General features: G+C 39.2%; 1 protein-coding gene across 5 annotated transcripts in view; it reads left to right on the top strand.

Annotated features, from left to right (window-relative positions):
- Positions 1 to 17,578, top strand: part of SLC38A1 (solute carrier family 38 member 1) — a 70,349-nt gene extending 52,771 nt beyond the window's left edge. For 4 of the 5 annotated variants that reach the window (XM_030322399.2, XM_030322402.1, XM_030322401.1 and 1 more), the window contains 9 exons: positions 416 to 498; positions 2,666 to 2,724; positions 2,847 to 2,963; positions 4,336 to 4,415; positions 6,029 to 6,129; positions 8,207 to 8,325; positions 9,518 to 9,659; positions 9,759 to 9,856; positions 11,595 to 17,578. In XM_030322399.2, the coding sequence (XP_030178259.1) occupies positions 416 to 498; positions 2,666 to 2,724; positions 2,847 to 2,963; positions 4,336 to 4,415; positions 6,029 to 6,129; positions 8,207 to 8,325; positions 9,518 to 9,659; positions 9,759 to 9,856; positions 11,595 to 11,696 (901 nt within the window). In that variant the 3' untranslated portion in view covers positions 11,697 to 17,578. Of the gene's footprint in view, positions 1 to 415; positions 499 to 2,665; positions 2,725 to 2,846; positions 2,964 to 4,335; positions 4,416 to 6,028; positions 6,130 to 8,206; positions 8,326 to 9,517; positions 9,660 to 9,758; positions 9,857 to 10,362; positions 10,510 to 11,594 lie in introns of all 5 variants that reach the window. The other variant, XR_003970335.1, reaches the window with a different exon arrangement.
- Positions 17,579 to 27,705: the final 10,127 nt, after the last annotated feature.

Genomic DNA, 27,705 nt, shown 5'->3' with positions numbered 1-27,705 from the left:
TTTTCAATGGTATTAGCCAAACACAACAAAAAGGAACTTCTCCTTAAATAATTGATCAGACATGTTGTAATCTGACTGAATGCAGTGTATGCATTCAGCTTTGAAACCAGGTAAATAATTCAAAGGAATGCCACAGTTAGCGGAGGGGGGGACGGGAAATAATCCCTTTCTTCCATCACTTGGGAGAGACTGTAGTAAACAGGAGTGGTTGGTTGGGTTATAGTGTTTGGGTAAGCCTGAATAATGATAGAAATTCATGGTAAAAATTAATAACAGCAAAAAATAGCAAAACAATAATAGCAATAATAGAAAATAATGATAGCAAAAAAATTAGTAAAATTGTGAAATGTTACATTTGAGAAAAAATAATACTTTCTAAGAAAATATGACCCAACCACTTAAACGCCTTTTTCAGAGCCTGGTATGTGGATGGCCGTGTTTTGGTGGTGGTAGTTACCTTTGGCATAATCCTCCCTCTGTGTCTCTTGAAGAACTTAGGTAAGGAAAGATCTTGCTTTTATCATAGTCTCTACAGTGCCCAACCCAGATGAATCAGAAACCTAATACAAATGAACAACTTTGCCCTCTACTTTCCCTTGTAGGGTCAAGATTAAGTGAGTGATAAATTACAAGTATTAATCAGGCTTTACTTTAATATGAGATAAAAACACTGGTCAATATGTGACCTCCTCAGCAATCCCTCTACCAGGCTGTGGAGGGAAAAGGGAGGTTCTAGGGTCAGGAACACACACAGTGCTATGTCCAATAGCATAACCTACAGGCTCCTCTGAGAAAAGTTCCAAAAATGGAATTCTCCTTACACAAGATCTTATATATCCTGATAATATAGATACGTAGATTTTAAAATCTGTTATCAAGGGGCGCCTGGGTGGCTCAGTCGGTTAAGCGTCCAACTTCAGCTCAGGTCACGATCTCGCGGTCCGTGAGTTCGAGCCCCGCGTCGGGCTCTGGGCTGACGGCTCAGAGCCTGGAGCCTGCTTCCGATTCTGTGTCTCCCTCTCTCTCTGCCCCTCCCTTGTTCATGCTCTGTCTCTCTCTGTGTCTCAAAAATAAATAAACGTTAAAAAAAAATTTTTAAGAAAAAAAAATCTGTTATCAAGACAGAAAGTTGCTTATATTTATCCCCAAAAGTATTATGAATCACTCTTAAATTATCAGTCTAACCATTTTCAATTATTTGCTTTACTGAGGAGGAAGGGAGAAGTGAAGTCAAACTCAATAGATAATCACTAAGTCCCATCCATTTGGTTCTGACATTTTTTTGTGTGTATTCAGAGACAAACGTGCCTGATGTTACGGGAATTTTACACATTGAGTTATATGGCCAAACTGCTATCCAATCCAAAATGCATTTCCTTTAATTCTGGGCTAACTCAAGGCAGACATTTACCTTTAAAAACATTTTCTTTTTAATGTTTATATTTATTTTTGAGAGAGACAGAGTGTGAGCAGGGGAGGGGCAGAGAGGGAGACACAGAATCGGAAGCAGGCTCCAGGCTCCGAACTGTCAGCACAGAGCCCGACGCGGGGCTCAAACCCACCAACTGTGAAATCGTGACCTGAGCCAAAGTCGACATGCAACCAACTGAGCCACCCAGGCACCCCTCAAGGCAGACATTTTTAGATTAACGTTCTTCCCCAAATGATTGCTAACCATAGTGTTTTGTATGAAAAATATCAAGCCTCTGTAGCTGTTCTGTAAAATCTATAAATAGATATTTCTCTCTTTTTTTTTAAATGTTTTTATTTGTTGTGAGAGACAGAGAGAGAGAGAGAGAGAGAGAGAGAGAGAGAGAGATTGAGAACACAAGCCAGAGAGGGGCAGAAAGAAAGGAGAAAGAATCCCAATCTGCTGATAGCGCAGAGCCCACTGCAGGGCTCGATCTCAAGAACTGTGAGATCATGACCAGAGCCAAAATTGAGAGTTGGACGCTTAACCACTTGACCACCCAGGTGCCCCTATAAATAGGTATATTTCTTAAAAAATGACTTAATTTTCTGGTTTCGAGGTCTGTGTTTTGGCTTTTCTATGTATATACACATAGCTCTTTGCAGTTTAAGGAGGGAAGGCCTCTTCTTCTCCAGGGACAAGAATAGCGCATCCTCCCAGAAACAACTTAACTCTGCCCATGTGGAGGTTATAGGGGTTGGGGGATTCCAAGGCAGCCAGTGTGAAGATCCCCAGATGCTCAGTTTATTCCTAGAAATCACTTCATCTCCTCTGTGCATCCCCCTCATCAGAGAAGAGAAGCATTATAGCTGATATTCAGTACGTGCACAATAGGTGCATAGTAAAGAACTATTGAGTAGATCAGAGTCAAAGAGTAAATGGATTTGGCAATAGGAATCCATCAGAGTATAGCAAAAGAGAGCAATGGCCACATTTGGGAGTCTCTTTTTCCCTAGATCTGGGAATCTGCGTTGTCTGGTGTTATCAGCGAAAACTGGAATCAGAACATTAATATGATGTTTTTATTTAAAGTCACCATTATATTGCCAAATCAAGTAGCACTCTCAAGTAATAAGTCTTATATTTACATAAGCATATTTGTATATTATTGGAACTATGCTTGAAATGATGCATTGGAGGAAACAAGGTGATGTGTAAAATAATAACAATAAATTTTTTCAACTTTTCTTTTAGGGTATCTTGGCTATACCAGTGGCTTTTCTTTGAGCTGTATGGTTTTTTTCCTAATAGTGGTAAGTGCTGACGAAAATGGTTGGCTTGGTTTTGCCATAGTACAAGGCCACACAGCAATTTTTCATTGTTTGGCTTTATTTGATAAAGTCTATATTGTTTTTCCCATATTTCTTAATACCAGGTTATCTACAAGAAATTTCAAATTCCCTGCATTGTTCCAGAGCTAAATTCAACAACAAGTGCTAATTTAACCAATCCTGACATGTGTACACCAAAATATGTTACCTTCAATTCAAAGGTAAGTTTCCCTATCTTTTAAATATAAAAAAGAGCATTTTATTGAGGGAATTATATTTTTCATACTTGTAGTTAAATTGCCTTGATGAAAATATTCATTCTCGATAGAACGGCATACCAGTACTTCCAAATTCCCACAATCTAGAGACCTTTGGGAAATAGACAAATATTATATTTCATGCTCCGTCTTGTCCAGTTTACACATAGGGCAACTTTAAGCTTTCTCTGCGAAAATCTCTCTCTGGATAATTGTCTCAGCTCCTCTCTTGTTTGTAGATCTTTAAAAATGATAAATAACATCTTTAGCCCACTGCGCCTTATCTGCTGGTGGCAGAAATACAGATACCACCACAAACTGGCGCTTAAGAAACTTGCATACTGTTGAGATATTGTTAATAGTATGGGGGAACAGTGGACTATAGAACCAGTCAGGCTTGGATCTAAATCCTTAGGCAAGTTACCAAACCCTGTGAAAAACAGGATTCTGTTCTGTATCTTACGGGATTTTTTAGAATGTGCCTGGTATAGTGCTCGGGCAGAATTGGAGCATGATATATTGTTACTTTTCTTCCTTCTTTTTGCATAAGAAGTCTCACTGAGTTTGAGTTTTAAAAAGTCTTATCTAAGAAAACTAAATAGATCTCTCTCTCTCAGCTCTAATGATACAGCCAAAGTAGTGAATGTGGAAGTAGTTTTCTTTTTAGAGCCATCTTTTATGTCTGATTGACACGCCCTATAAAGCAAAGAGCAGTGAAATAGAGGCGGAAGTCCTGGGCATGTCACCTAACCTGTTGGAGGGAGTAAGGAGAAAAGCAGTGGTCTGTCTACTAATCAGTGTGGTTGTAGAGACTCAGTGAAATAACGTAGGAAACATGCTGTGTGACCAGCCAGCACGATGCTATGCCTGAAGTATGTGAAATATGCTATAGGTGAGGTGAACCTTGAACCCCTCTGTGCGAAGTGCCTAATGTCTCCAGCTAGATAAGACCTCTTAGAAAAGCTGCTTCTATTTTAGAGATCAAAGCCCTCCTAATAACCAAATAATCCAGGGATTCTGAAGAGCTATCAGACAAAAAGACAGCTCAGAAAGAGGCATCTGGGTGGCTCAGTCTGTTAGACATCCGACTTGGGCTCAGGTCATGATCTCACGATTCATGGGTTCGAGCCCCGGGTCGGGTTCTGTGCTGACAGCTCAGAGCCTGGATCCTGCTTCAGATTCTGTGTCTCCCTCTCTCTCTGCCCCTCTCCAACCCACTCTCTGTCTGTCTCTCAAAAATAACTAAACATATTAATAATAATAAAAAATACTGGAGCTGAATAATGTTTATGGTAAGAATGCTTTTTCTTAATGTTTATTTCTCTCTTCCCAATAGACCGTGTATGCTTTGCCAACCATTGCGTTTGCTTTTGTCTGCCACCCATCAGTCCTGCCGATTTACAGTGAACTTAAAGAGTAAGAGATTTTTTTTCTCCCCTTAATCATTTTTCTCCCCATAATCTCCCTCATTAATGGGAAAATCCTATATTAAAATAAATAGACTTGTATAATGAACCCCACAGACTAATCACCCAGCTTCAGCATTTACTTTCTCACATTCTTGAGCAAGTAGTATATTTAAAAAAAAAAAAAAAAGAGCAAGAAACATCAGAAAGCTGCAGCATATTTTGACCATAAATATATAAAGCGGCCAAGTGTGTGGACTTTTTTGTTAAATTGATTTTTCAGATACTGTGTTACTTAGGCGAGTTCAAGTATTTGTGTTGCTTTACGTAACTTATGCTTATTTTATAAGTGTATAATAATAATCAGGTTGCAAAATGCGCTGTGTCTGATTTGCCTCTTGGTTTAGATGGAAAAGGCTGCTCAATCAGGCAGAAAGAAATTAACGTTAAGGCCACAAACTGGACAAAAGTATATTATTATTCATTTTAAACTCTTAAGATGATTCTATAGATACGTTTTTGATTGCTGTTCTTGAGAAAATTAAAGTCCTGCTTATAAATTCCATCCTGGGTTCTCTTTTTAGCCCACTGTCAGCAGACTTTCCATACAAAAATAGTCATCATGGCATAGTCTTAAGCTCAGCAAATGTATACAATATAGCTGTCTATTTCCATTTTGAAACAAAAATAAAATAGATGTCATTTAGCATTGATTCACTCAGGACTCTTTCATATTTAATTGATATATGGGTAAATTTTGAAATACCTACAGCTACCTATGTGTACATCAATCATAATGTACATCAATCATACTTTATGATCCTATACTTAGGGTATTTACATATGTGTTTAACATCTTTTAAATTTAATAGTCCAGCTTTTAATTTGTAATTTTCTGATATGTGTAATTCTTAATTTTTCTTGTTTGCCGTATTTCCTGTTATGACACAAACAAAAGTTAGGACTGTCGTGGTCTCTTATTGAGCACAAGTCTTGTAGATTAATTATTTGGGCCATTAAAGCAACTTACAGGTTTGTCCAAACTCTCAGGGTAAACTTGACCTAAGAGTTAGGAGCCCTTCATCATCGTATCCATGACCACTTGTGTACTAATCGCTCTGGAAACGGAGACTTTCTGGTGCATCCTGGGCTACTCAGTGGGAAAAAAGGAACTAAACTGCAGCCTTAGCAACAGAACACCTGAGGTCAAGTTCCAGCTTTGCCCCTGATTTCTGGGGCTGGGAGAACAGCATCTGAATTTATTCTGCCCTTTTCCTCGTACATGCTGAGTATGGAGATAATATCAAAAACAAATACTAAAAAATATTCTCTGCCCTTCAGATGAGAACCTGATATTCTTTCAAAAGAATGGGGAAGAACACTCAAGGGATTGTTAGTTCCATGAATCTCTCTGTCACAATACCCATTTGGTATAAAAGAAGTTATTCTAAGTTGGCGAAATTGCAGGGGGCAGGGGAGGGTTCGGGAAAGGGAGGTAATTTCAGCTGGTCAGATCTGTCCTAGCCTGATAGAAGGCTGTTATTATTCTTCAGTATTAACACTGGCGCTTAAATTCAGTAACATGGTTGTTAATTTTTAAAATTCCTTTATCTTTGTTCATAGTCGATCACAGAAAAAGATGCAGATGGTTTCCAACATCTCCTTTTTCGCCATGTTTGTTATGTACTTCCTGACTGCCATTTTTGGCTACTTGACATTCTATGGTAAGTGGCTTCTGTTAGCACATAAATAGAGGTGTTTGTAAATAAATCAGCGAAAATTAGTATCCAAATAACTTTTAACGTGATAGCCCAAAAAAGCCACAAATCTACCCATTGATTTTGCTGGTCTTTCCTTATACAAATGGTGATGACTCCTTTATATATCTGTGCAGACTGCACAGTAGAATAATTACTGAAACAAGATACTGTATTTTTTTTCTCCTACTACTGTCTTTAAAAGAAATTGCATTTTATAAGTATTCCACCTTTACCGAGGAAAGTTTAAAACTATACCAGAGGAGGCTTTCTTAATTGCTATTGTGAATTGGGTCAGATTCCATTAATAGAAAAGAGACAGAGACAGATTTTGCAAGTGAGAAAGAGCAGGGCGCTACCCTCCTGACACTTGTGTTAATTAAAAATAAAACGCCTGACTGTTCACTGCAATTTGGAGCCCTGCAAAGATTTGAAGGAATGGCAGAGAAGGTTAAAAGGAATGAAACCTGAAAAAGAGATATACTGTATTTCATTTGTAATTTATTGACTTTGTATGAATAGTTTACCTTCTTTTACTAAGTCTTCATCCTCTCCTATTCAAATTATCCTCCAGCTGTATTTAACATGTTTCATTATTATTATAATTTGGGACCTGATTTAAATTTGAATACATATATTTCACATTGTTCTCTATTAAATAATATTTCTCTGGGGCATTTTTTTTTCATAAACACAAACACCTCAAAATTTAAACATGTATAGAGATGATTAATTCAGCCTGGAGAGAAAGGCTACCCTGATTATATAGTTGTATTATTACCATTTTCACAAGCAGTGGCAGACAGCATTGTCTGATGAATCCATAAATGCCACATTAAATTTTTGCGTAAAAATGGTGTTTCTAAGTTTCCTGCAGAGTTGCAGGCCTGGGAGAGGGGGTGGTAAAGGGAGGGAGGGAGAGCTTCATGTTAGTTGAACAGTCTCACTGTTATCTTGTTCAAGCTTTGAGTTTTCTTTGCAAATCCATTTCTTTTTCCACATAAAGTAGAATACAAACCCTTTCATACTCTTAGGTTAAAGGGAAAGGCTCAGCTATTTTTAGATGGTTATGAGTTTTAAATCAAGAAAATTAAAACCAATGAGATTTTTATTACAACCTAGGCTCCTTTTTCCAAAACTGAGGCCAGTCTATGGCCCAGCATAGAATTGGAATCCCACCCCCAGACTCTTGAGATTGGTTCATTCTAGCTTTGGTTGTCTTTGAAATAACATTCAGAAGCTCAGAGTTAAGAAAAAGTTCAAAATGGTACAGAAGCTAAATACTTTTTTTAAATAAGAAAACCATACATGGAAGAGAATTACTTCCTGATTGTGGTGAAGTTCCATTAGAACCTCTGTTGCTTGGCCACTGGAAGTTGTGTGAAAAGAGGAGGGTTTGAAAAACGCTCTATGTAGCCCATAGTCCCCTCAGCAAGACTGCAGCAATTTGGCATTGTTTGATGAGTGGCAACAAGGGAGGGAAAATCTAGATTATTAGAAGGGTTTTTAAAGCATTTTAAAACATTTTTTTAAATATTAATTTTTGAGAGAGAGGGAGTGCGTGTGAGTGAGGCAGGGACAGAGAGAGAGGGAGACAGAGGATCCAGCGTGGGCTCTGCACTGAGAGCAGAGAGCCCAACACGGGGCGCATACCCACAAACCCTAAGATCATGAGCTGAGCCAAAGTCGGACGCTTAACTGACTGAGCCACTCAGGTGCTCCAGAAGGGTTTTGTTCTTCAGCTGTATGTTATTTTTAATCCCAATTCACACCTAGGTTGAATTTAGTATAAATTAAGCATCCCTACACTGTGTAGCTTCTTTCTAGTGATTACTATAAATTCCTTTTGAAGTTACATATGGACAGGTGGAGCATGTCTCACACCGGGGATTTTTCTTTTCAACTTTATAAATTGTTTTAATAGTTATTTCAACACCCAGAACATTGCTTTCCTTGCCCTTTAGTTTATAAATTCTTTGATGTTCAGAAAAACTGTCATTCGGCCATGTGCTTTCTTTCTAATACTCTCTTTTCCTCGGTTTAGAAAATGTGCAATCAGACCTCCTTCACAAGTACCAGAGTAAAGATGACATTCTCATCCTGACAGTGCGGCTGGCTGTAATTGTTGCTGTCATCCTCACAGTGCCGGTGTTATTCTTCACGGTGAGTAAAAGGCCTCGGTGCAATATGAGAAAAGTTGAGGTCTCGCCTTTCCTTCTGTGTTAAGGAGGCTGTTCCAGAGAAAGCCTGCTGCAGGTAACTATCCTGTGTCACTGAAACTGTATCAGGAAAGGACCCCGAGACTCGGTTGAGGCTCTTCAGAAAGAAAGTAGGATCAGTGAGATAGGGTAGCCTTTGATGGAATGAATCTTAATTCTAATTAATCTGTTCCTCCTTTACAGAGAAATGTAGATAGAATGTTTGAATCTTGATTGTCCATGATGAGAGAACATAAAAGGACCAGAAGAGAATACTTAGTCATAGATAAAAACACCCAGGGGTGCCTGGGTGGCTCAGTCGGTTAAGTGTCCAACTTCGGCTCAGGTCATGCATGATCTCATCATGGTTCATGAGTTTGAGCCCTGTGTTGGGCTCTGTGCTGACAGCTCAGAGCCTGGAGCCTGCTTTGGATTCTACCTCTCCCTCCCTGTCTCTCTCTCTCTCTCTCTCTCTCTCTCTCTCTCGGCCTCTCCCCCACTTGTGCTCTGTCTCTCTCTCTATCAAAAATAAACAAACATTAAAAAAATTTTTTTAAAAAGTGGGGGGCACCTGGGTGGCTCAGTCGGTTAAGTGTCTGGCTTCAGCTCAGGTCATGATCTCGTGCTTCATGGGTTCAAGCCCCACATCAGGCTCTGTGCTGACAGCTCAGAGCCTGGAGCCTGTCAGATTCTGTGTCTTCCTCTCTCTCTGACCCTCCCCCTCTTGCACTCTGTCTCTCAAAAATGAATAAACATTAAAAAAATATATTTATCAGGGCCCCTGGGTAGCTCAGTCAGTTAAGCTTCTGACTCTTGATTTCGGCTCAGGTCATGACTTCATGGTTCATGAGTTTGAGCCCCTCATGAGGCTCACACCCTCTCCCTCTCTCTCTGCCCCTCCCCCTACTCTCTCTATCTCAAAATAAATAAATAAACTTAAAAAACACACACACACAGAAATTATTCCCCACAAAAGAAAACTACCTATTTATAAATAAAAATACCTGCCTGAAATCAAGACCCCTGGTTGTAATACTGCACAAGGTCTTAGAAAACACTTCACAGATTCCCATGCACCAGTATGTTCGTTTCTGCTGAGAATGTGAGGGTTGCCGGGCCAGAGGCCCTCACAGAGTCTTTGTTTTTTGATCCTGTAGGTTCGTTCATCTTTATTTGAACTGGCTAAGAAAACAAAGTTTAATTTATGTCGTCATGTCTTGGTTACCTTCATACTCTTGGTTATTATCAACTTGTTGGTGATCTTCATACCCTCCATGAAGGATATTTTTGGAGTCGTAGGTATGGCTTTATTTTATGCTCCTCATTCTACAACAGCTGCTTAGAATGCTACAGTTTCACCGTAACAACTTCAAACTTTTTTTTTTTCTTATTTTACAGGAGTTACATCTGCTAATATGCTTATTTTCATTCTTCCTTCATCTCTTTATTTAAAAATCACAAGTCAGGATGGAGATAAAGGGACTCAAAGAATTTGGGTATGTCTCATGCCGGCCACTCTAAGTTTTCTGATTAGTTTTTCATTTAAATTTACCAAATTAATAGTCCATCTCCACCACCTAATCCTACTGTTAGTGACCTGAAAAGGGGACACCAGTCCTATAGTTTTCCCCTTTGGGAGATTTAAAATATCACATCAGAATCTTCTCTATTCTCTCAAAATGTGTTACTCTTACTGTGCCTTAGCTTTTGCTCTGAGCTAGGGTTAGGGCCAGCTGTCATCCTATTTCTCTGTAAGGCAATGCTTTGTCTTTCCTTTATCAAGACAGGAAAGGGAAAGAGACTCAAAGATTTCATGTAGCCCACTGTTTTCTGTAGAATTCCTAGTCATGCAACTCCTTCCGACAACCCAGGGAACATGGGACACCTTAATTAAGGTGGCTGAGTTAGCTTAAAGAGCCTTTTTATGATTTGACAAAAATGCTTTGGAACAACAGACCTGGATTCAGAAACTACCTTTCTATATTGGGATTCTTGTTTCCAGGTCTGGTGAAGTTCAAAGGCATCTTGGAGGTGGTGCACTTGGAGAAAGTGAGGGAAGCAGGGGTGAAGTGGCTGCTACATGAGTACCTTCTGGAGCACCATTTTGTTTGGCCTCGGAGAAGGCTTCTCAGCTGCCCTCCCAAATAGTGTAAGCGCTCCAACTGCACGTATTACAGAGTCAGCAGAGATGTAGGCAGGAGGGATCATCCTTGTACATTTAGGAGAGGCAGCATTGATGCTGATACAGCACCTACCTCCCCAACAGGATTATCCCTGAAGCCATATGTCCCAAACCCTTCTAAACCTTCCCAGTAGGGGTTTCACAAGGACAGAGAAGGAGCAGTCACTTTGGCACAGCAGTAAAATATACTCAGATTAAATCAGAAAATGGTAGAGGCCTGTTGCCCATGAATTCGCTGGGCCTCCCCAACCCTGCTCCCATGTTAAAGCTGGTCATAGGATCTACCAGACAGCATTAGACAAGGGATCCTGTCCATGTGGGGCCCCACTGGGAGTCAGACCAGCTTTCTGACGGTGAAGTCTGTACAACTCCACCATTCACCTTTTCTCCTTCCCTTAGCTCTGTCCTCCAGGCTCCAGTCCAGCCCCTTGGCTCTTCTGTTGCTTTATCCTTCTCCCTGCAAAGCTCTCATTGGACACTTTTAAGGCCAAGCAATTTCTAACCTCATGTTCTTCAGATTCTGGATTTAGTAACCTATCCCCACTCTGGCCTTCCTCAACCCTTAAAATAACTTAGTTGTGGATACTCATTTCCTATTTCACTTGATCAAATCTACTTTGCTCTTATATATCTTTTCCCCCCACTTTTTCAAACAGAAATGTTTGCCTGCCAGCGATAACCTAGGTTGGTTGGTAAAAAGCAACAAAATGACCTGTATGGTTTTAAAGGCCATTTTTCCCTTTTAGTTGTAGTCTGAGTGTGAAAGAAACTGTAAGGATACCCAGTGCGTTACAGAATGGATTCATTCTGAGGTGACCATGAAGTCAAAGAGCTAGAATGGAGAGGATGGCCCTGCATAGCTTAGTCCTCGTTTCCCCATCCTTGGAGAATCAGATCCATACAGCCTTGGAATGATTCTCACAGGTCAGCAATGGCTGTAACAAACCCCAAATAAAGGGGACACAAAAAGAGAGGGAAGGCATTTCTATTTTTTTCCCAGGTGTATGTGGTTGGCTTCACTGAAAATAACCCTTGCCTTTGTGTTGCTCCAGGCTGCCCTCTTCTTGGGCCTGGGGGTGTTGTTTTCCCTGGTCAGCATCCCATTGGTCATCTATGACTGGGCCTGCTCATCAAATAGTGACGAAGGCCACTGAGACCAGCTGAGGACAGGAGACATTTCCAGACCGCTGCTCGGCCATGTCACCCCACATCAGCAATCTTCATCACTTCTTTTGCAAGTTTACAGAAGCAAACAGAAATTCACAAGATACTTAAAATGGAATAACATTTTGGTAGCAAAACAGAAACCAGTTTCTATAATGGTTCCAGTCCCTCTAAGATTTCAGATCAATTTAAGGATTGTGGATATTTTTTTTTTTTTTTAAGTTTCATGCAATTGTGTATCTCCGTGCTCTTCACAGTTATTTTTCACTCTTCTAACTCTATTTTTTTGTGACTTCCTGGTCCCTTAAAACTTTGAAAACAAGATCATCAATCATGTTTATTTATTACACATCCAGATTCTGTAATAATTTTCCTGCCGATGTTCCACTCACATCATCTGTACCTTTTTAGAAAAGAATCTTGAATTGTATATAGTTATTTTGCTTTACAGAAAAAAAAAAATGGTTTCATAAGTATTTTGCCTACTTTGGTTAACATAGCACACAGGGATACTTGTAAGAGAGTGACAGGGTGTGTGCCATTGCTGGATCAGAACCTGCCCAATATTTGAGGTGGCTCTGATCACCCGGCAGCCGGGGGCTCTAGCAGTCCAGTGGCCTCATTGGTACTACATCCTGCTTTATGCAGAGACATTCTCCAATGAGTGTTCTCAGCTGGGAAGGGGGTGAGAATGACTTCTTACCTTGGTAAACATATTAAACCACACATTTGGGTTACCTAGCAAGTGAAGTTTTGTTTCCCTCTTGGCAAATTGTGTCAAAGTTACTCTAAGCTGAGTCACCTTTCACTGAGGGAGACCCATGACACCTTTGTAATAAATTGAGAAGCAAGAGTATCCAAAATGCTTAAGAAAATATTCCTCTGATACAAATAACCTTCAACCCTACACCTGTATTGTTGAAAGAAGAAAAAACATTTTCTTAAATTATGAACCCAGCAGCTTTTACTCATGTCCACCAGCTTTTTGCACAGGGAATAATGTGTATCTAGCCAAGGACGATCTAAGAGAAGTAATTCCTGTTTTATATTGGGTACTTTAGGGGGGTCTTTAAAAGACTTGTTTTATATCTATAAATTTAGGTTATTACAAATACAAGATTTTTGTACCTTAAATATAAGCCTCATTCCTATTTCTTCTCCATTAACAATCCACCCAGAGTCTTGAAAAAAAAAAAAAAAACACGAAAAAAAGAAAAGAAACATAGCACCCTCAGAAATAGCCTTTGAGAAGAACTTGTGACAAAATCAGTGTACCTTCCTTCCCTCAGATGCGGACTCTGGTGCCTGTGCTGTTTCTTCTTCTTGTCCCTAACCAAGGAGTGGGCCATTACTGCCTGCCTGACGTGACCCACACAGAGGACAGAGTTGCCTCACACTCTTACCCCAGCCTCACTGTCCCCTAAACAGGGTAGAGGGAAAATCCACAGAGACTGAAAAAGAAGAGAGTTGGGGACAAGTCACACAGCTTGGAAAGTTGGGGGAAAGTAAGGAAACCTAGAACCACATGTTCCCTAAGCTGGACAATCACCTGTGATTGGACAGTCTATATCACACAGTAAGAAATGTTTGTGTTCTGTGAGCTGGTCTCTTGAAACAGGATTTGTATTTCATTTATATTCTGGTTGAATTTCTCAAACACCTAAGTTCACCGAGCACGGATTTCTTATCCAGAGATCAGAATCTAACTGCAGACTCTTAGCAGGATTTCCAAGCACTTAGCTCTGAGTTCTGTACCTCCTTCACTCAAATCCCCAAAGGCCTCTGCTCACCATTCACTGGAAGTAACAAGGAACTGTCCGCTCCCCCTTTACAGACTAATGTCCCATAGAAAAGGCATCATCAAAGTACCTTGTTGTGATCCTCTTTGGGAGGAAGAAAGGTTGTTTCCTGCATTTCCTGGTAGGATCATTATAGCTTTTAATGTAATGCTCCTGAATTACATCCACATTAGGTCAGACAGAGTCCAGGTAATTAGATATGAATGCCTACCTATACACGAATACCTAACCTAGTAAAATCCACAGCCACCTCTGTCCCTTTCAGCAGTATCTTCCATATTGGATGAAAAGCAAAGCAAGTCCTTTGGCCCTTGGAGGCTTGTCTAGAGCACTGAGTAGTGAAATAGCCAGGTAGTGGACTGACCCTCCATAAAAAAATACATAGTTTAGTTTACAAAGCAATATTAGGCTACTTTGTATTTTCCTCATTAATTTATAACAATTTCTTTTACACTCACAAAGTCAGTTTAGAAAATTATCATGAACTCTTGGGATGTATAGTGGTATTTTTGGATCTCTGGATTTTATGTGTCAGCACAAGAAATTTTTATTATTATTTAAAATATTTATTTAGAGGAGGCACGTTGTTGATGTCTATGATACCATGGGTTTTTAAAATCTTTGTGTGTGATCTAAGTTCATTATCGACTGAATATAATAGACCCCACTGTTCATTTGTTATATACCGCTGATTAATTACATCATTTGTGTGGGATTAGCTGTCAATGTACTGCAATAATTCTTGTTCAGAATAGTGAACTGGTAGCCAAAAATACATGTATCACAGATGTTAGGTAGAATTTAAACAACAGTCAAGTGCTATAGAAGTTTTTTCTGCTAAATTAGTAGACTAAAGAATATTATACCTTAGCCATTGGGAGCAGCACGTTTTCCTTTGGTAGATAGAACCTTAACACTAGTGAACAGTGCCAGTTTCATACTTTGGATTTAGAACTGTTCTCTAGTTCTTATAACACAATATACTGTAAATCCCTAATTTACTTAACGTTACTTACTGGGAGTGGAGTAGTAAACTGTGTACAGGAAAGAAATCTAGTCTTGTTAAACACGGGCTGTCCCCAATTTATAAGCAGATCATGTTACAAAGCCCTGTTAGTTGGTTGTTTGCAAGCCAGAATGTATTTTCCTCCAGGAACTATGTTATACATGGTGTTTAGGCTCCCAGAGCAGCTAGGAAAGATGATCAGACCCATGGTTTAGCAGAATAGGATAATGTAACATGATTGCTAAAAAGCCTAACCACCCAAAATAATATTGTTTCTAAGGAGTATTTTTTCAGAGTTGCCAAGAATATGTCATTCCTGTGAATGAAGTCTGGACTTCCCACGCCAGCCACACACCAGCTGCTGGGTGGTGGGGGTAGAGCCACCACCAGTTAGTGGTGACCACAGTGGCCTGAAGCAGGGTGTCCAGCACAGGAGGGGGAGAACAAATCCAGGGCCACCAGAGAGCCTGGTGGTAGAAGGAGGATGAAGGAGGATGAGGGGACCTCTTGTGGGCTGGAAACCACCAGGGACGTGCCTCCCCTGCTATCCTTTCTTTTGCCTGGAGTTCTCAGGCTTGGCCTGACTCTTCTGTTTGTAGGACCTGTTGCTCCTATTGTTTGTCTCCTTCCCAGCCCATTACAGAACAGGATGTTGCTGCCTAGCTTCTCCTATATGCCAGTCATTGAAGCACACAGCACTTTTAATGGGTTTAGTGCTAACAAACCATTGTTTAACTGCCTAGTAATCAGATCGGTGTAAAAAAGCTCTCTGCTGACCTTCCTTCTTTATACTTCCAGACCGTGTTGAGAAAGGTGCACATGGGTGATGGTCATGGGGCTGGGGGTGGACAAGGAGCTGTGGTAAGATTCCTCAGTGTCTCAGGGGACACGTGAGACAGTTGCCCTGCAATGGACTTCTTTCTGGAGTTGGACTCAGGCCTCTAAGCCAGTGGTTCTCAAAGTATGGCCCCCAGATGAGCAGCGACAGCATCACCTGAGGCCTTGTCAGAATGCAGGTTCTTGGGCCCCACCCCAGAACTAATGAAATCAGAAGTTGTCAAGGTGGAAGCCTTCAGCAGTCTGGGTTTGAATGAGCCCTTTGGGCAATCTTGATGCACATCAAGTTTGAGAGCCACTCCAGGTCACTTTGTCTTTCATTTGTTCTCCCCATTAGTCCTACCTCAGAGTATGTTACCTAGGAAACGCTGGTGCAGGTGTACAATCATAAAGGAAAGCTGCCTGCACTCGGGGGTATCTGGGCTGAGGCACGCTAAGATTACATTTTTTGAAGCTGCGAAGGAGGTGAGGTGTGTGTGTGTGTGTGTGTGTGTGTGTGTGTATGTGGAGAATGAAAACAAAACACACTCTGTACATGCATTCTTGGATACTGAATTCGTGTCATGAGTAAGCTCTCCACAGTGTTGGTGTGCGTTGTGTAATGACCCATTCTGTCCCTCTTTTAAATTGAATTCTCTAGAAAGTTCTGCACTTCATAAGCATCTCCAAGCTGCTCAGAAAAGGATGTAGAGCCCAGCTCCATTTCAATAGATCGGAATGCTGAAGGGCACATTTATTGGAGTGGGGAGGAAGTTGATGATAAGATCAGATTTGATTTTATGCCTTAGAGCAAAAGCCATTAGTTTCCCTCAGTTTATCAATGTAAATGGCTTGAGGCTTAGAAAGGGCGGAAGCTTTAAGAACAGAATTCCTCCATTCTGGTTGTGTAAACTTGTAGCTGCTCTCAAAACAAAGAAGGTACAGACTATATCATTTAGCAATGCTAATACATGGTTTTCCTTAGGGATGGCAGATCTGAGAATCCTTTAGCGAAGAACACACTTCCTCTAAAATACACACAGTGGATTATTTATGATGACATAGGGCTTTCGGGTACAAATTGGGAATGGGGTGGCTAACAACTGAAAAATATCACTAAATCTAAAAGGGAAAGTTCTTGAAAATTGTAAAATTCACAAGGCTCAGACACTCTCCTTCTTTAGGGTTTTCTCAGAGGAAGGGCTTTGAACTGGGCCTGGCTGTCTACAAGTTTGAATTTGTGTTTTTAAAAGGAAGAATCTATGCAGCTGAGGTTTATTGTAGGAAGTACTTCGTTTGTATGTAAATATGTTGTAAATAAACAGGAGGCTGTATATTTTTTCAGTCGTTGGTCCACACTGAAATAGAAGTCTGCATATCAAGAATCTAGTCTACATATCAAGAATAAATGTTGTCCTAGATATTAGTGGTTTTGTTTGGGAACTAGACAAATTTACATTCTCTCCCAGGTAACATTGTTCTCTCAGTGTAAACTTGGAATCTAAAAATCTTAATTGTTTTAGAAAGCAAAATGTCTGAGAAATAGCTGTATTGATTTCTTATACTGGTATTAAGCTCAGTTATTTAAGAGATAATCCTCTGAGCTACAAATAAGGAATATTTAAACCCAAGTTATTGTCATATAGATATACTCAAAATGACAAATTGTTTCTTCATACTGCTCTTTCACTGTTAACACTGATACCACTATACAGTGTTTATAAAAACAGAAGTTGGGGAGAATTTTTTCCAAAATTGAATTGCTGCATTTCCCAAACTTTGGGATCTTTGAAAGGGGGGAAAACCTGCACATTAACTATGAACACGAATTTGAAGGGGCGGGGGGGGGGGGGGAGGACCATTTTATCAAGTTTTTGAAAATCTCGCATGTCTGCCTTTCATTTTCAGTGTTGACGCCAACATAGACTGTCTGAAGCCATTTTTACCCAAAACATTTGAATCTTGATCATTGGTACTTAATCCACTCTCCAGAGTCCAGTTGTATTTTAGACTTCATATAAGTCCAATATATGTAGCACACCACAGTTTTATTAATGTAAAAACTTGTAAATGACTTTCAGATGGGTGATAGAAGTGAATGTCACAAGTCACAAAATTTTGCTATTCATGGTTAATCAAATAGTTTATTTTCCCCCCAGGATGTGGTGTAAATAAAGAAATATAAGAAGTTCTGTTCTATAATTGTTCTGTTAACATAGTTTTTAAACATTAAAAATGTGAACTAAAAGTATTTTTGAACTTGCCTTCATTCTTTTGGGATGCAATACTAAAATGGGGGCATTTGGTTGTTGGAGACAGATTTGCACACATTTGTCAGTGTTCTAGAACACTGTATGTTCATGAGAGCTTACATTTACCTCCCCAAACTTAAAGTACTTCTGATAGAAATCTATCTGATTTGAAACATTACATATTTCTCCATTCCTTGTAATCAGAGTAGGTTGAACATAATTCTTTCTTTTTAAACTCAGGTTCTTCTTTATGAATATTAATTTCTGTGCTATGTTGCAATCAAGACTTTAATCTTCCTCTACTCATATTGTAGCCATCACAAAACAGAAACTTCTATTAGTACTTCCATTTCTCCAGGAACTATTAAGACAAAAGCTTCTGCAGCCTGGTCTTTGCTTTGTCCATCACTGACTCCTCCTCTCCATGATCTTAGGAAAGTTTTATCAGACCAGCAACATGGCCAGAGTCTGATACCCAAATTCCTTTTTTGGACAGGGTTACTGCAAAAACAACCTCATATAACTGGGTATGAGGCCCTTCTTGACTCTCCCTGAGCTGCCTGGTTGATAGCCAATTCTGCAGAGCACATGCGGATCTCAAGGTGGAAATTTGGGGCACAGGAGTCCAAGCTGTGCATTCCAATTTAGCTTCATTAACAATAAAGCTGGTATTTTTATGCATATGAGCCTCTTGTCTCTATGTCTTAATTGATCAAAACTCCAAAGGTAAAGGGTGTAAGTCATTATTACTTTTCAAACTCAAGCAGTCGTTAAAAGTATGAACACCCAAAAGGCCATTGAGTGCACGAGCAGGTTTTGTTCTAAATCAAAAGGTCTAATCCACTAGTGGTTTTGATAGTTCTGACTTCTTCCACTATCCATGAATGTCTGCCATTACCGTTCTAGTCTGCTCTGTTTTATATATAATTGTTGGGGTAAGAGTTATTCTCTACCTCCCCTAGGGAATAAACTATGGGTTTACTAACCCTGCAACTCAGAAGACCTATTCACCTACCTTCTGGACCTCTAGTTGTATTCTGTCTGAGTAGGATAGTCTGGAAGGAGTTATGAGGCCCAAATAACTGGGCCAACTTTTTGTATACCAATGTTTTATCTTTAAATGGTTTACATTTTAGACTAATCCAAATTGGCAGGGTAATCTCTTCTTTCTCTATGGGCTCAGTGCAACATCAAAATAACTTGTCAGATTATCAAAGCGTATTATAAAGCTATTGCATTTACAACAGATTTTTACTGATGTGGAAATAAATGACTGGTTCATAATAGCACATAAATGGCCCAAATAACATCAGAACAGTGGCCTTTAAATCAATAGGGAAAGTAAGGGTTACTCAATAAATACTGAAAAAAGGACTAGCTTTTAGAAGAAAAGTAAATCTAGGTCCCTGTTTTACCCCTTATATCTAAAGAGCTCAAATATATTTAAGACTTTAAACACAACACATGCATTAAATATGTCTTTTCACAAGTGTAAATCTATGACTCTCATAAAGTGGCCATGTATTGGAAATTTTATTTAGCTCATTATTAATGAAAGAATAAGATGTTTAACAAAATGGTTCAAAGGAGAATTCAAAGAACAGACACATACATAAGCAATCAGGAGCTGAAATGAATTTGCTAATAGATGCAAAACAGGCCTCCACAGTGAAATCAATTGTATCTCCACCAGCAGAATTCTTTTACTTCTCTGGGCAATGCTCATTTCTACATCAATTTTCCGTAATTTACAGGGCTATAAAATAACTTAAAGGCCAAAAAAAAAAAAAAAAAAAAAAAAAAAGAAAGCAAAATGTGTATAGAATCAGATAACCCAGAAGAGATATCTGGTATACCATCAAAGTATTCCCAGTAATTTTTTTTTGTGCCCCTTTCAAAGTCTCCAATTTTCCTAACAACTTCTCCTTTTGTGACCATAAAAATCCCAAAGATTATTTTTGGTCATAAAAAAAGGCTGGACTCATTTGGTTTGGCCTGATAATTTTCATAGGTGCAACAAGTATTAATTAATCATATAGGATTCCCTGGTTTTGCTTTGAAAACTGAGAGCCAATGCAGTATTGAACAGCTACTGGAGCCACAGCTAATTGCACTTTTAAAAGTTTCTATTGTTTGCTAGCTCAAGACTTGGGAAGCAAGCCCAAGAAACTCTACCATATTTCACTTGCAGTATCTGTAAATTTGGGTGAATTCCTCTCTACTTGAGTCCCTCAAAAAAGTACCCCCCTACTTCTTACCACCTTTAAGGGCAGTACTGGGCCAGTTTTCCTGGAATGGTTTTGTAGGCATTGGCTCCATAAGTAAAATCAACCTTTGTTCCTTTGAGTTGTTGAACATAACTGATTACATGAGCATCATTCTCAAAAATGACATTCCAAGAAAGGCCATGGTTATACCATCAATTTTTTCCAATTATGTACCAGAAGAAAGGAAAATATTCTTGTTGAACCTATGCAAATAAGTGTATTGCTGTGAAAAAGTAAGGGAACTCAGAGCTTTTTAATTTAGGAGTGGTAAGAAGTTCAGTGAGAGGCAGAAAAAAATTTTAATGTCACTTTACAAAAGCTGAGTCTACTGGATTGTAGATTAAAAATCTCTTAAGAAGAGGAATGGCCTCCTCATATATACAGAAAATAGAGCATTGAAACAGCCTCAACACAACCACAATAAAATTTCCCTCATCAGCTCATTTCATCCTGTGAAATTCTATTCCGTGGGATCTTGGGTTCAGCATTCTGCTCAAGTTGTCCGCTTCTGGAATAGAGTCCTGGATGTCCACGCTCCTGCCACAGGTACAGACTGAAAGTTGTCAAAGCTGTGGCTGCTCAAGCTTGTACCCAAGGGTCTACTCTTTGAAGCATCAATAATTTAATGTACTTGGTACAGTCCAACTCCATGAGATTCTGGGGGAGTCTGTCTTTGCTTGAGAACCAGATTTTGGCCTGTAGTTAGTTACAGAACTTCAGGCAAAGTTTCAGGAAGCAGAAACCTATTTGATAATGAGACTGAATGCTATGGCTAACATACTATGATAATTAATGGGCATCCATTCTATCATAGGTATTCCTCCACATCACCTTGAAAAGCCGGGAAATGTGCCACTGAAAGATCATTCAGTAATCTTTTTTACTCATTTCAAGGTCTTTCACAATTTTCCTGGCACTATCATTCTGTATCTCATATATATAAAATCTTAGAAGAAGGGAAGGCCTTTCTTGGTACAAAACACAAGAGTCACAAAGGAAGTAACTGACTAATAAATATTTTAAAACTCTCTACGATTATAAAAGTGCCAAAATGCAAAAACAAAAACAAAAACAAAAATCCCAGATTAGAGGTGAAACACATTCGCCACACATATGCTGCACTAGGTAAGACGTCTCTCAAGTTTAAGGTCAAAATTATTCAAAATATTCCCTCGGTCAAATTACCAGATTATTCATCATCTCTTTCTTGATATTCCTACCTCCAAATTGTCTAAAAACCCTTGAGGCATTTGATCCCAGAGTTGCCTGTTTCCAAATTCCAGGCAAAAGAGAACTGGTGAATTTAATCCGTTCACATCAGGCCCCTTTCCCCACTACAGTGCAGCTTCTGTTGCTGCCACATGGGGTCACTGTTGAACACCAGCACTGCACAGTTTGTTACATGTGTCTACTGCAACAATGGTGCCCTCACAGGTCACCTTCCATCACCTCATAGGAAGGAGGAAGGATGGTTTTAATCCATGCAGTGCTATGGTGGCTGTCACCTTGAGAGCTCAAGCAATGAATAGCTCCTCAGTTTGCCAGAAATCTCCTCCCAGTTCATGCCTTCCAGGCCATCTGGCTCAAAAGGGGCTCCAATTAGAGCTGCTCACTGTATCAGAGCCAACCTTTCCCCTTTCAGAATCCATGGGCATTTAAACCTGATATTGATCTCAGGTCTCAATTCCAAATGTTCCTTATGGTGAGTTTCCCTTTGAGACTCTTAGGACTGTTTCCTGCCCCTTCTGAGACCATCTCAATCTATAAGAGGGGTTTGAAAACTAGTAAAACTCAAAAGAGAAGGAATTGGGTAGAAGATACAACACTATCTTCCCAGGAGGTTTCCTGGTGCCTCTGCAAATTTGCCTGACCCTTTCAACAGTTCCTGTGTCAACACACCAAGGGATGTGTGGTTTTGGACAGTCATAGTTAAACCACAAAATGTTCCAGTTACATCTTTCCCTAGGGGTGATGCCTGCCAGTTTGGCTCCTATATAGAACTTAAGAAGGGCCATTCAGTTGAGTCTTCCTTGTTTAAAAGTGACTAAATTGTCTTCAAAAAGAAGCACTGAGAAGCTTCTTAAGGTTCTGCCCACACAATCCTTGACTACACAGCATAGAGCTAATCTCCTTAATAAATCAAGTTTTAAAAATCACTAAGAAAAAAGCAATTTAAAGCCCAGTAGAAAAATGGGATCCACAGATATAAAAAGCTGACAGAAAAAGAAACACTTGAAAAGATGTTCAATCTAACAGTCTAAGTCATAGGTAAACAGATGGAAATTAGAGGGGGCACCTGAGTGGCTCAGTTGGTTAAATGTCCAACTTCAGCTCAGGTCATGATCTCACACTCATGGGTTTGAGCCCCACGTCGGGCTCTGTGCTGACAGCTCAGAGCCTGGGGCCTGGTTTGGATTCTGTGTCTCCCTCTCTCTGTGTATCTCCCCTGCTCTCTTTCTGTCTCTAAAATAAACAAACATTTTAAAAAGTTTATATCAAATCAATGAAAGTTAGAACATCTGTGTATGCCTTTTAAAATTATTCCTTTCATATTGGCAAAAATCAAAACAGTTGCTCTTATAGTTCTGGTAAGGATTTAAGAAACATCCATTTTCATATTTGGCCAATGGGAGTGTAAACTGCTACAACTTTTTTGGAGAGAAACTTGGCAAAATCTATTAATATTGTAAATGCTCTTAACTTTTGCCCTATCAATTCTGTCTGTGAATTTTTCTAACTCAGAAGGTACAAAAATATGTGAACAATATACTGTCAGATTCTCTTCCTCTCTCTTTATCTCAATTCATACTCCGGTCTTTCTTCTACTGTTTCTGTTGTCCTTTATTCTGTTTCTTCATCTCTTCTCTTAATAAGCCCTAGGACAGTCCGTATGTTAACATTCCCCCCAAATAAACCCAGCCCCCAGCCCTTATTTTCCATACTCAGACTCCCAGTTAGCTTAGCTCCATATCATAGATAGAAACTGGAGACATTTCCTGGCCTTATGCATCAGAAAATTTTTGTTGGTAGATCCCTGCTCAACCACAGCTTGGCTCTTCACAGCCAGTTCCAAAATGGTGGTGGGTAGGGTTTTATGTATTTTATGAATTTAGGATAGCTTTTAAAAAATAATTATGCCAGGGTCCTTCTTCAGACCAATTAAATTATCATCTCTAGTGGCACGGCCAGAAATGTTTTAAAAACTACCCCCAAATTTAAAAATAAGACAAAGGAAGGATATAATATTGGACCAGGACATTATTTACCAATCCCACCCATACATTATTTAATCATCTAGAGGAATGTACTTTTTTTTTTAACTTACTATTTTTTTTTAACATTTATTCATTTTTGAGAGACAGATAGAGAGCACGAGCAGGGGAGGGGCAGAGAGAGAGGAAGACACAGAATCTGAAACAGGCTCCAGGTTGTTAACACAGAACCCAATGTGGGGCTCGAAATCACCAGCTGTGAGATCCTGCCCTGAGCCAAAGGTGGACCCTTAACAGACTGAGCCACCCAGGCGCCCCTAGGGGAATGTACTTTTGTTTGATGCACTGTTTACTATTGACTAAAGGCCCAGGTTTTGTGATAAACCTATATGTTGTGATATTACATATTGTAATACTTAAATATAATATGTAATTACATATTTACATATGTGGTTTGTAATATGTAATAACATAATTACATATATGTTTTTATGTAAATATTACATGTTAGGATGTGTACTTTGCATGTTAAATGTTTACTTCTCGTTTTTTGTCTAATAGAGGTGCAAATGATTTTGTCCAAGTGAAATACAACCTCAAAAACTTAGTATCTACTTTAGCAATCTTATTCTATCACCCCTTTTAAAAGGCCAATAAACAATCAGTTCCTCAAAATGCCCCTTAAATTGGTTTCACCATCTTACTCCAGGTTGGCTGTGTGTTACCTTTGGCTTATTATGTTTTTTAAGGAAACTATCCGAAGGATGTGAAATTCCTATCTCTGTTGTGATATTTTATATTGCCATACTCACTATCCCCTAGCATAGGTTATTTTTTTTTAAAGGATTTTTTTAAAATTTATTTGAGAGAGAGCATGTGTGCACACACACACACATGTGCTGAGAGAGACAGAGAGAGAGAGAGAGAGAGAGAGAGGGAGAGAGAGAATCCCAAGCAGGCTCCACGCTGTCAGCATAGAGCGCCACTTGGGGCTCAATCCCATGACTGAGGGATCATGACCTGAGCCAAAATCAAGAGTCAGACACTTAACCGACTAAGCCACCCAGACCAGCATTGCTTCTTTTATATCTTTGATTCTCAGCCTTTTATTCATAATATGAACACTCCGAACACAGAATAAATTGATACATTCTTTGGGGGCAAGATATATGCAGACAAATATTGCAATTCCAATTTTTAAACATAAGCAGCCAAACAAAGCATGTCTGAGAGCAGGATAGGTTCTTGACCACTAGTGGGTGCCTTTTTCCTCAGTCAGGCAACTGGCAACCAAGTCTGCATGAACTTGGATATCGGGCATCAGAGAAAGTATTATATACTGTCTATACCTTTTGAAAAGACAGCTCTTCTAAGTAGTTAAAAAAAAAAAGCTGTCTTTTCTGCTAGAGAAGCATCTTGCTTTCACTCTTCAAACATCTAAGTTGATGTTTGAGGCAAAGGTTTATTTTCCTGTGGAAGCGTGATGGTTCGGAAGTGCATGAAAGGAAAAGAGTGAGATGTACTTTCCACTAATAGTTTTCAAAGACTCCTATGGCAGTCAAATGATGTCTTTATCCTGGACCTTTTTTCTCTCAGAGATTTTCAGTGGAGTCCGTTCTGTGATCTGTATGCCTTAGGATTTAGCATTTCCTCCCTTCCTACAGCACTTGACCAATGATGACATAAGGTGTCACTGACGTTAAGGTGTGAGCTAAATAGCGCAGCAAACTTGCCCTGATGGGGCCAACATGGAGGTGTGCCTCCTGTCTGCAGAACTCTCCTGTGCCATGGTGCCTGTTTCCCCTCAGACTTGATACTAGATGTTTCCTTGCTTAGTTCCATCCCTTCCCAGCCCCACTCTTGTAGCTCTTCTTAGGAACACTCCCCAATAAATAACTTCTACACAAATCAGCCTCAAGATTTGCTTCTGGGGAACCCAACCTAAGACACTAAGCTTGCCTGGGCCTACAGTGTGTAAAACATATTTGAAATAATCACTTCCCCCATATTGTTGTGAGCTTTCTTGACAAATCAAAATCCTGGGGGGGCTATTTGTTTTGTTTTCGTTTTGGGGGGAAGAATTCAGGCCTTAGATAAGTCCTGTGAAGCCATCTCACCTTTGCTGAAAGACAAACAAACAAACAAACAAACAATCCTCCTTCTGGAATAAAATGTCCTTATCAATTTTCCAAGATTCTTTCTCTGAATGGGATAACCACAAAACAAGCCACAGGACAGCACATTCTGTCAAGTAGGGTCCATTCAAATGAGGGTGGGATTTCTAATCGCTCTCTGGGATCCCACCTGGTTGCCCTCTCAGACTACCCTGAAAACATTCCCAGGCCATTTGAAAATTCTCTTTTCAAATAATGCTCTCAGGAGACAATCACTGCAGCATTTGTGTGTGCAAATGGCAAATACTGTACTACCTTCAAATTTGAAATGACCAACTAATATCCATCATTGGTTAGTAAGTCACGTCATGTCATTATCTGTTCGACATCCTCCAATTGGCTTCCCATACCACTCACAGAAAAAGCTAAATCCTTTATTTACATGGTTTTCCCATGATCTCTTCCTCCCTACCACCCCCACCCCAAAATGATCTTCTTAGTCCCTGAATATACCAAGCATACTGACCTCAGAGCATTTGCACTTGCTGTTCTTTCTCCTGTCACACTATTCCCACAGTTATCCACATGGCAGTTAGCCTCACTGCCTTCAGTTCTCCTCCCAAATACCACCTTATCCCTAAGACCTTCTCTGACCATTCTACAACAGACAGCAGCTCACCTACCTACAGCACTCACTCATACCTCACTTCCAATACCCCTTATTTTGTTTTATTTTTGTTGCTAGAACCCTTATTTCCATCTGAAATGTGTTAGGTAGCTTGTTTATTTGTATATTTCTAGCTAGAATTTAACTCTGTCAGAGCAGGGTCTATGTGTATTTTCTTCACTGCTATATTCCCCAGTACCTGGAACAGGGTAGGTGTTCAAAACATATTTGTTGAATGAGTGAATGAATAAATAAAAGGGTTTACATTAAGTTACTTTCCCTCTGTAAGTGGAATAATTAGATGCAGGATTCAACATCATGTTCCCAGACTTGTTTTTCTTCCCTTTTTTAATTTTCTTTTTGAGTTTTTATTTTAATTCCCCTTAGTTAATGTACAGTGTTATATTAGTTTCAAGTGTACAAAATAGCAATTAAAAGCCTTTAAAATTTTTTAGTTTAATTTTAAGATGTTTTTCTTTATAAGGGTTTTAAAAACTTATAAACCCCTCCTTGCAACAAGTCAAACATTACAGAGATGTATTAAGAAATGGTTAATGACAGGTGCCTGGGTGGCTCAGTGTGACTCTTGATTTTGAGCCAAGTGTCTGACTCTTGATTTTGGCTCAGGTCATGATCTCACAATTCAGGAGTTGAAGGCCCGCACAGGGTTCTGTGCTGACAGGACAGAGTCTGCTTGGGATTCTCTGTCTCCCTCTCTCACTTCCCCTTCCCAGATTGTGCCCTCTTTCTTTCTCTAAATAAATAAAATAAATAAAATAAAATAAAATAAAAAAGAAATGGTTAATGATTCTCTCTCCCTCTTCCTCTGCCCCTTCCCTGCTCATGCTCACTTATGGGTGCACACTCTCTTTATCTCTCTCTAAAGAAAAATAAATCAAATCAACTCAAAATTTTTAAATGGGTAATAATCTTCTCATAATCCCACACCTTGAGGTAGCCAAAATTATCACCTTTATTCCCTATGCTCATACAGATGTACATAGATGTAGGACTGGCTTTGTTTGTTTCCTTTTGGAACACTAGATTGATATACTAAACATCCAAAATATGACTTTCAGCATGGTGGTTGGACACACGGATTCTGAAGTCAGACTGCATGGATTCAAATTTATCAGATCTGAAAGCTCAGACATGTTACTTTAGTATCTTAATGCCTGATTTTGCCTTTGTAAAATGGAAGTAATAACAGAACCTCTCCAGAGAATTGCTGTGAGGATTAACTGACTTAATTAAAATAGAAACAGAAACTCACAATAGTATACATCATAATGTAAATGCTAAGCAAATTATCTAGTTTGTTCCCCATTTAACAATAGATCTTGGATATCTCTCCAACACAGTACCTACAGATTAAACTCCTTCTATGAATAGGTACATTAGCATTCCCTGGTATGAATTAGCCAGGGATGTGTATTTTTTCAATCTTTTTCCTAAGATAGACATAAGATTTTTACAGTATATATGCTACAATAAATATCCATGACTGTAGGACCTTATAAATTGGTGTATTATTTCTCTAGGATAAAAATCCCAAAGCTAAGATTGTTGGACCAAAAGGTCTGTTACTGAATTTTAATAGAAATTACCAAATTACTTTCTAAACTATTAGTAGTAATCCACACACCCACAAATCATATACAATCTGCCCCTTTTTCGGCCTCTTCACTAGAAATGGAAGTTGTGCCACTTTGAAAGTTTTTGTCAAGTGATGACCAAAAAATGGGATGTTGCTTTTATTTTATTTTAAATTGCTAAACTACCAATGAAATTGATCATTGTCCTCATACATTTATTGCCCTTTTCTTTCTTTTTTTTTTTAAAGTTTACCTTTCCATTTTGAAAAAG

Source organism: Lynx canadensis, chromosome B4, assembly GCF_007474595.2.
Source record: "Lynx canadensis isolate LIC74 chromosome B4, mLynCan4.pri.v2, whole genome shotgun sequence".
NCBI lineage: Eukaryota > Metazoa > Chordata > Mammalia > Carnivora > Felidae > Lynx > Lynx canadensis.
This window is presented reverse-complemented; position numbering and strand designations above follow the sequence as displayed.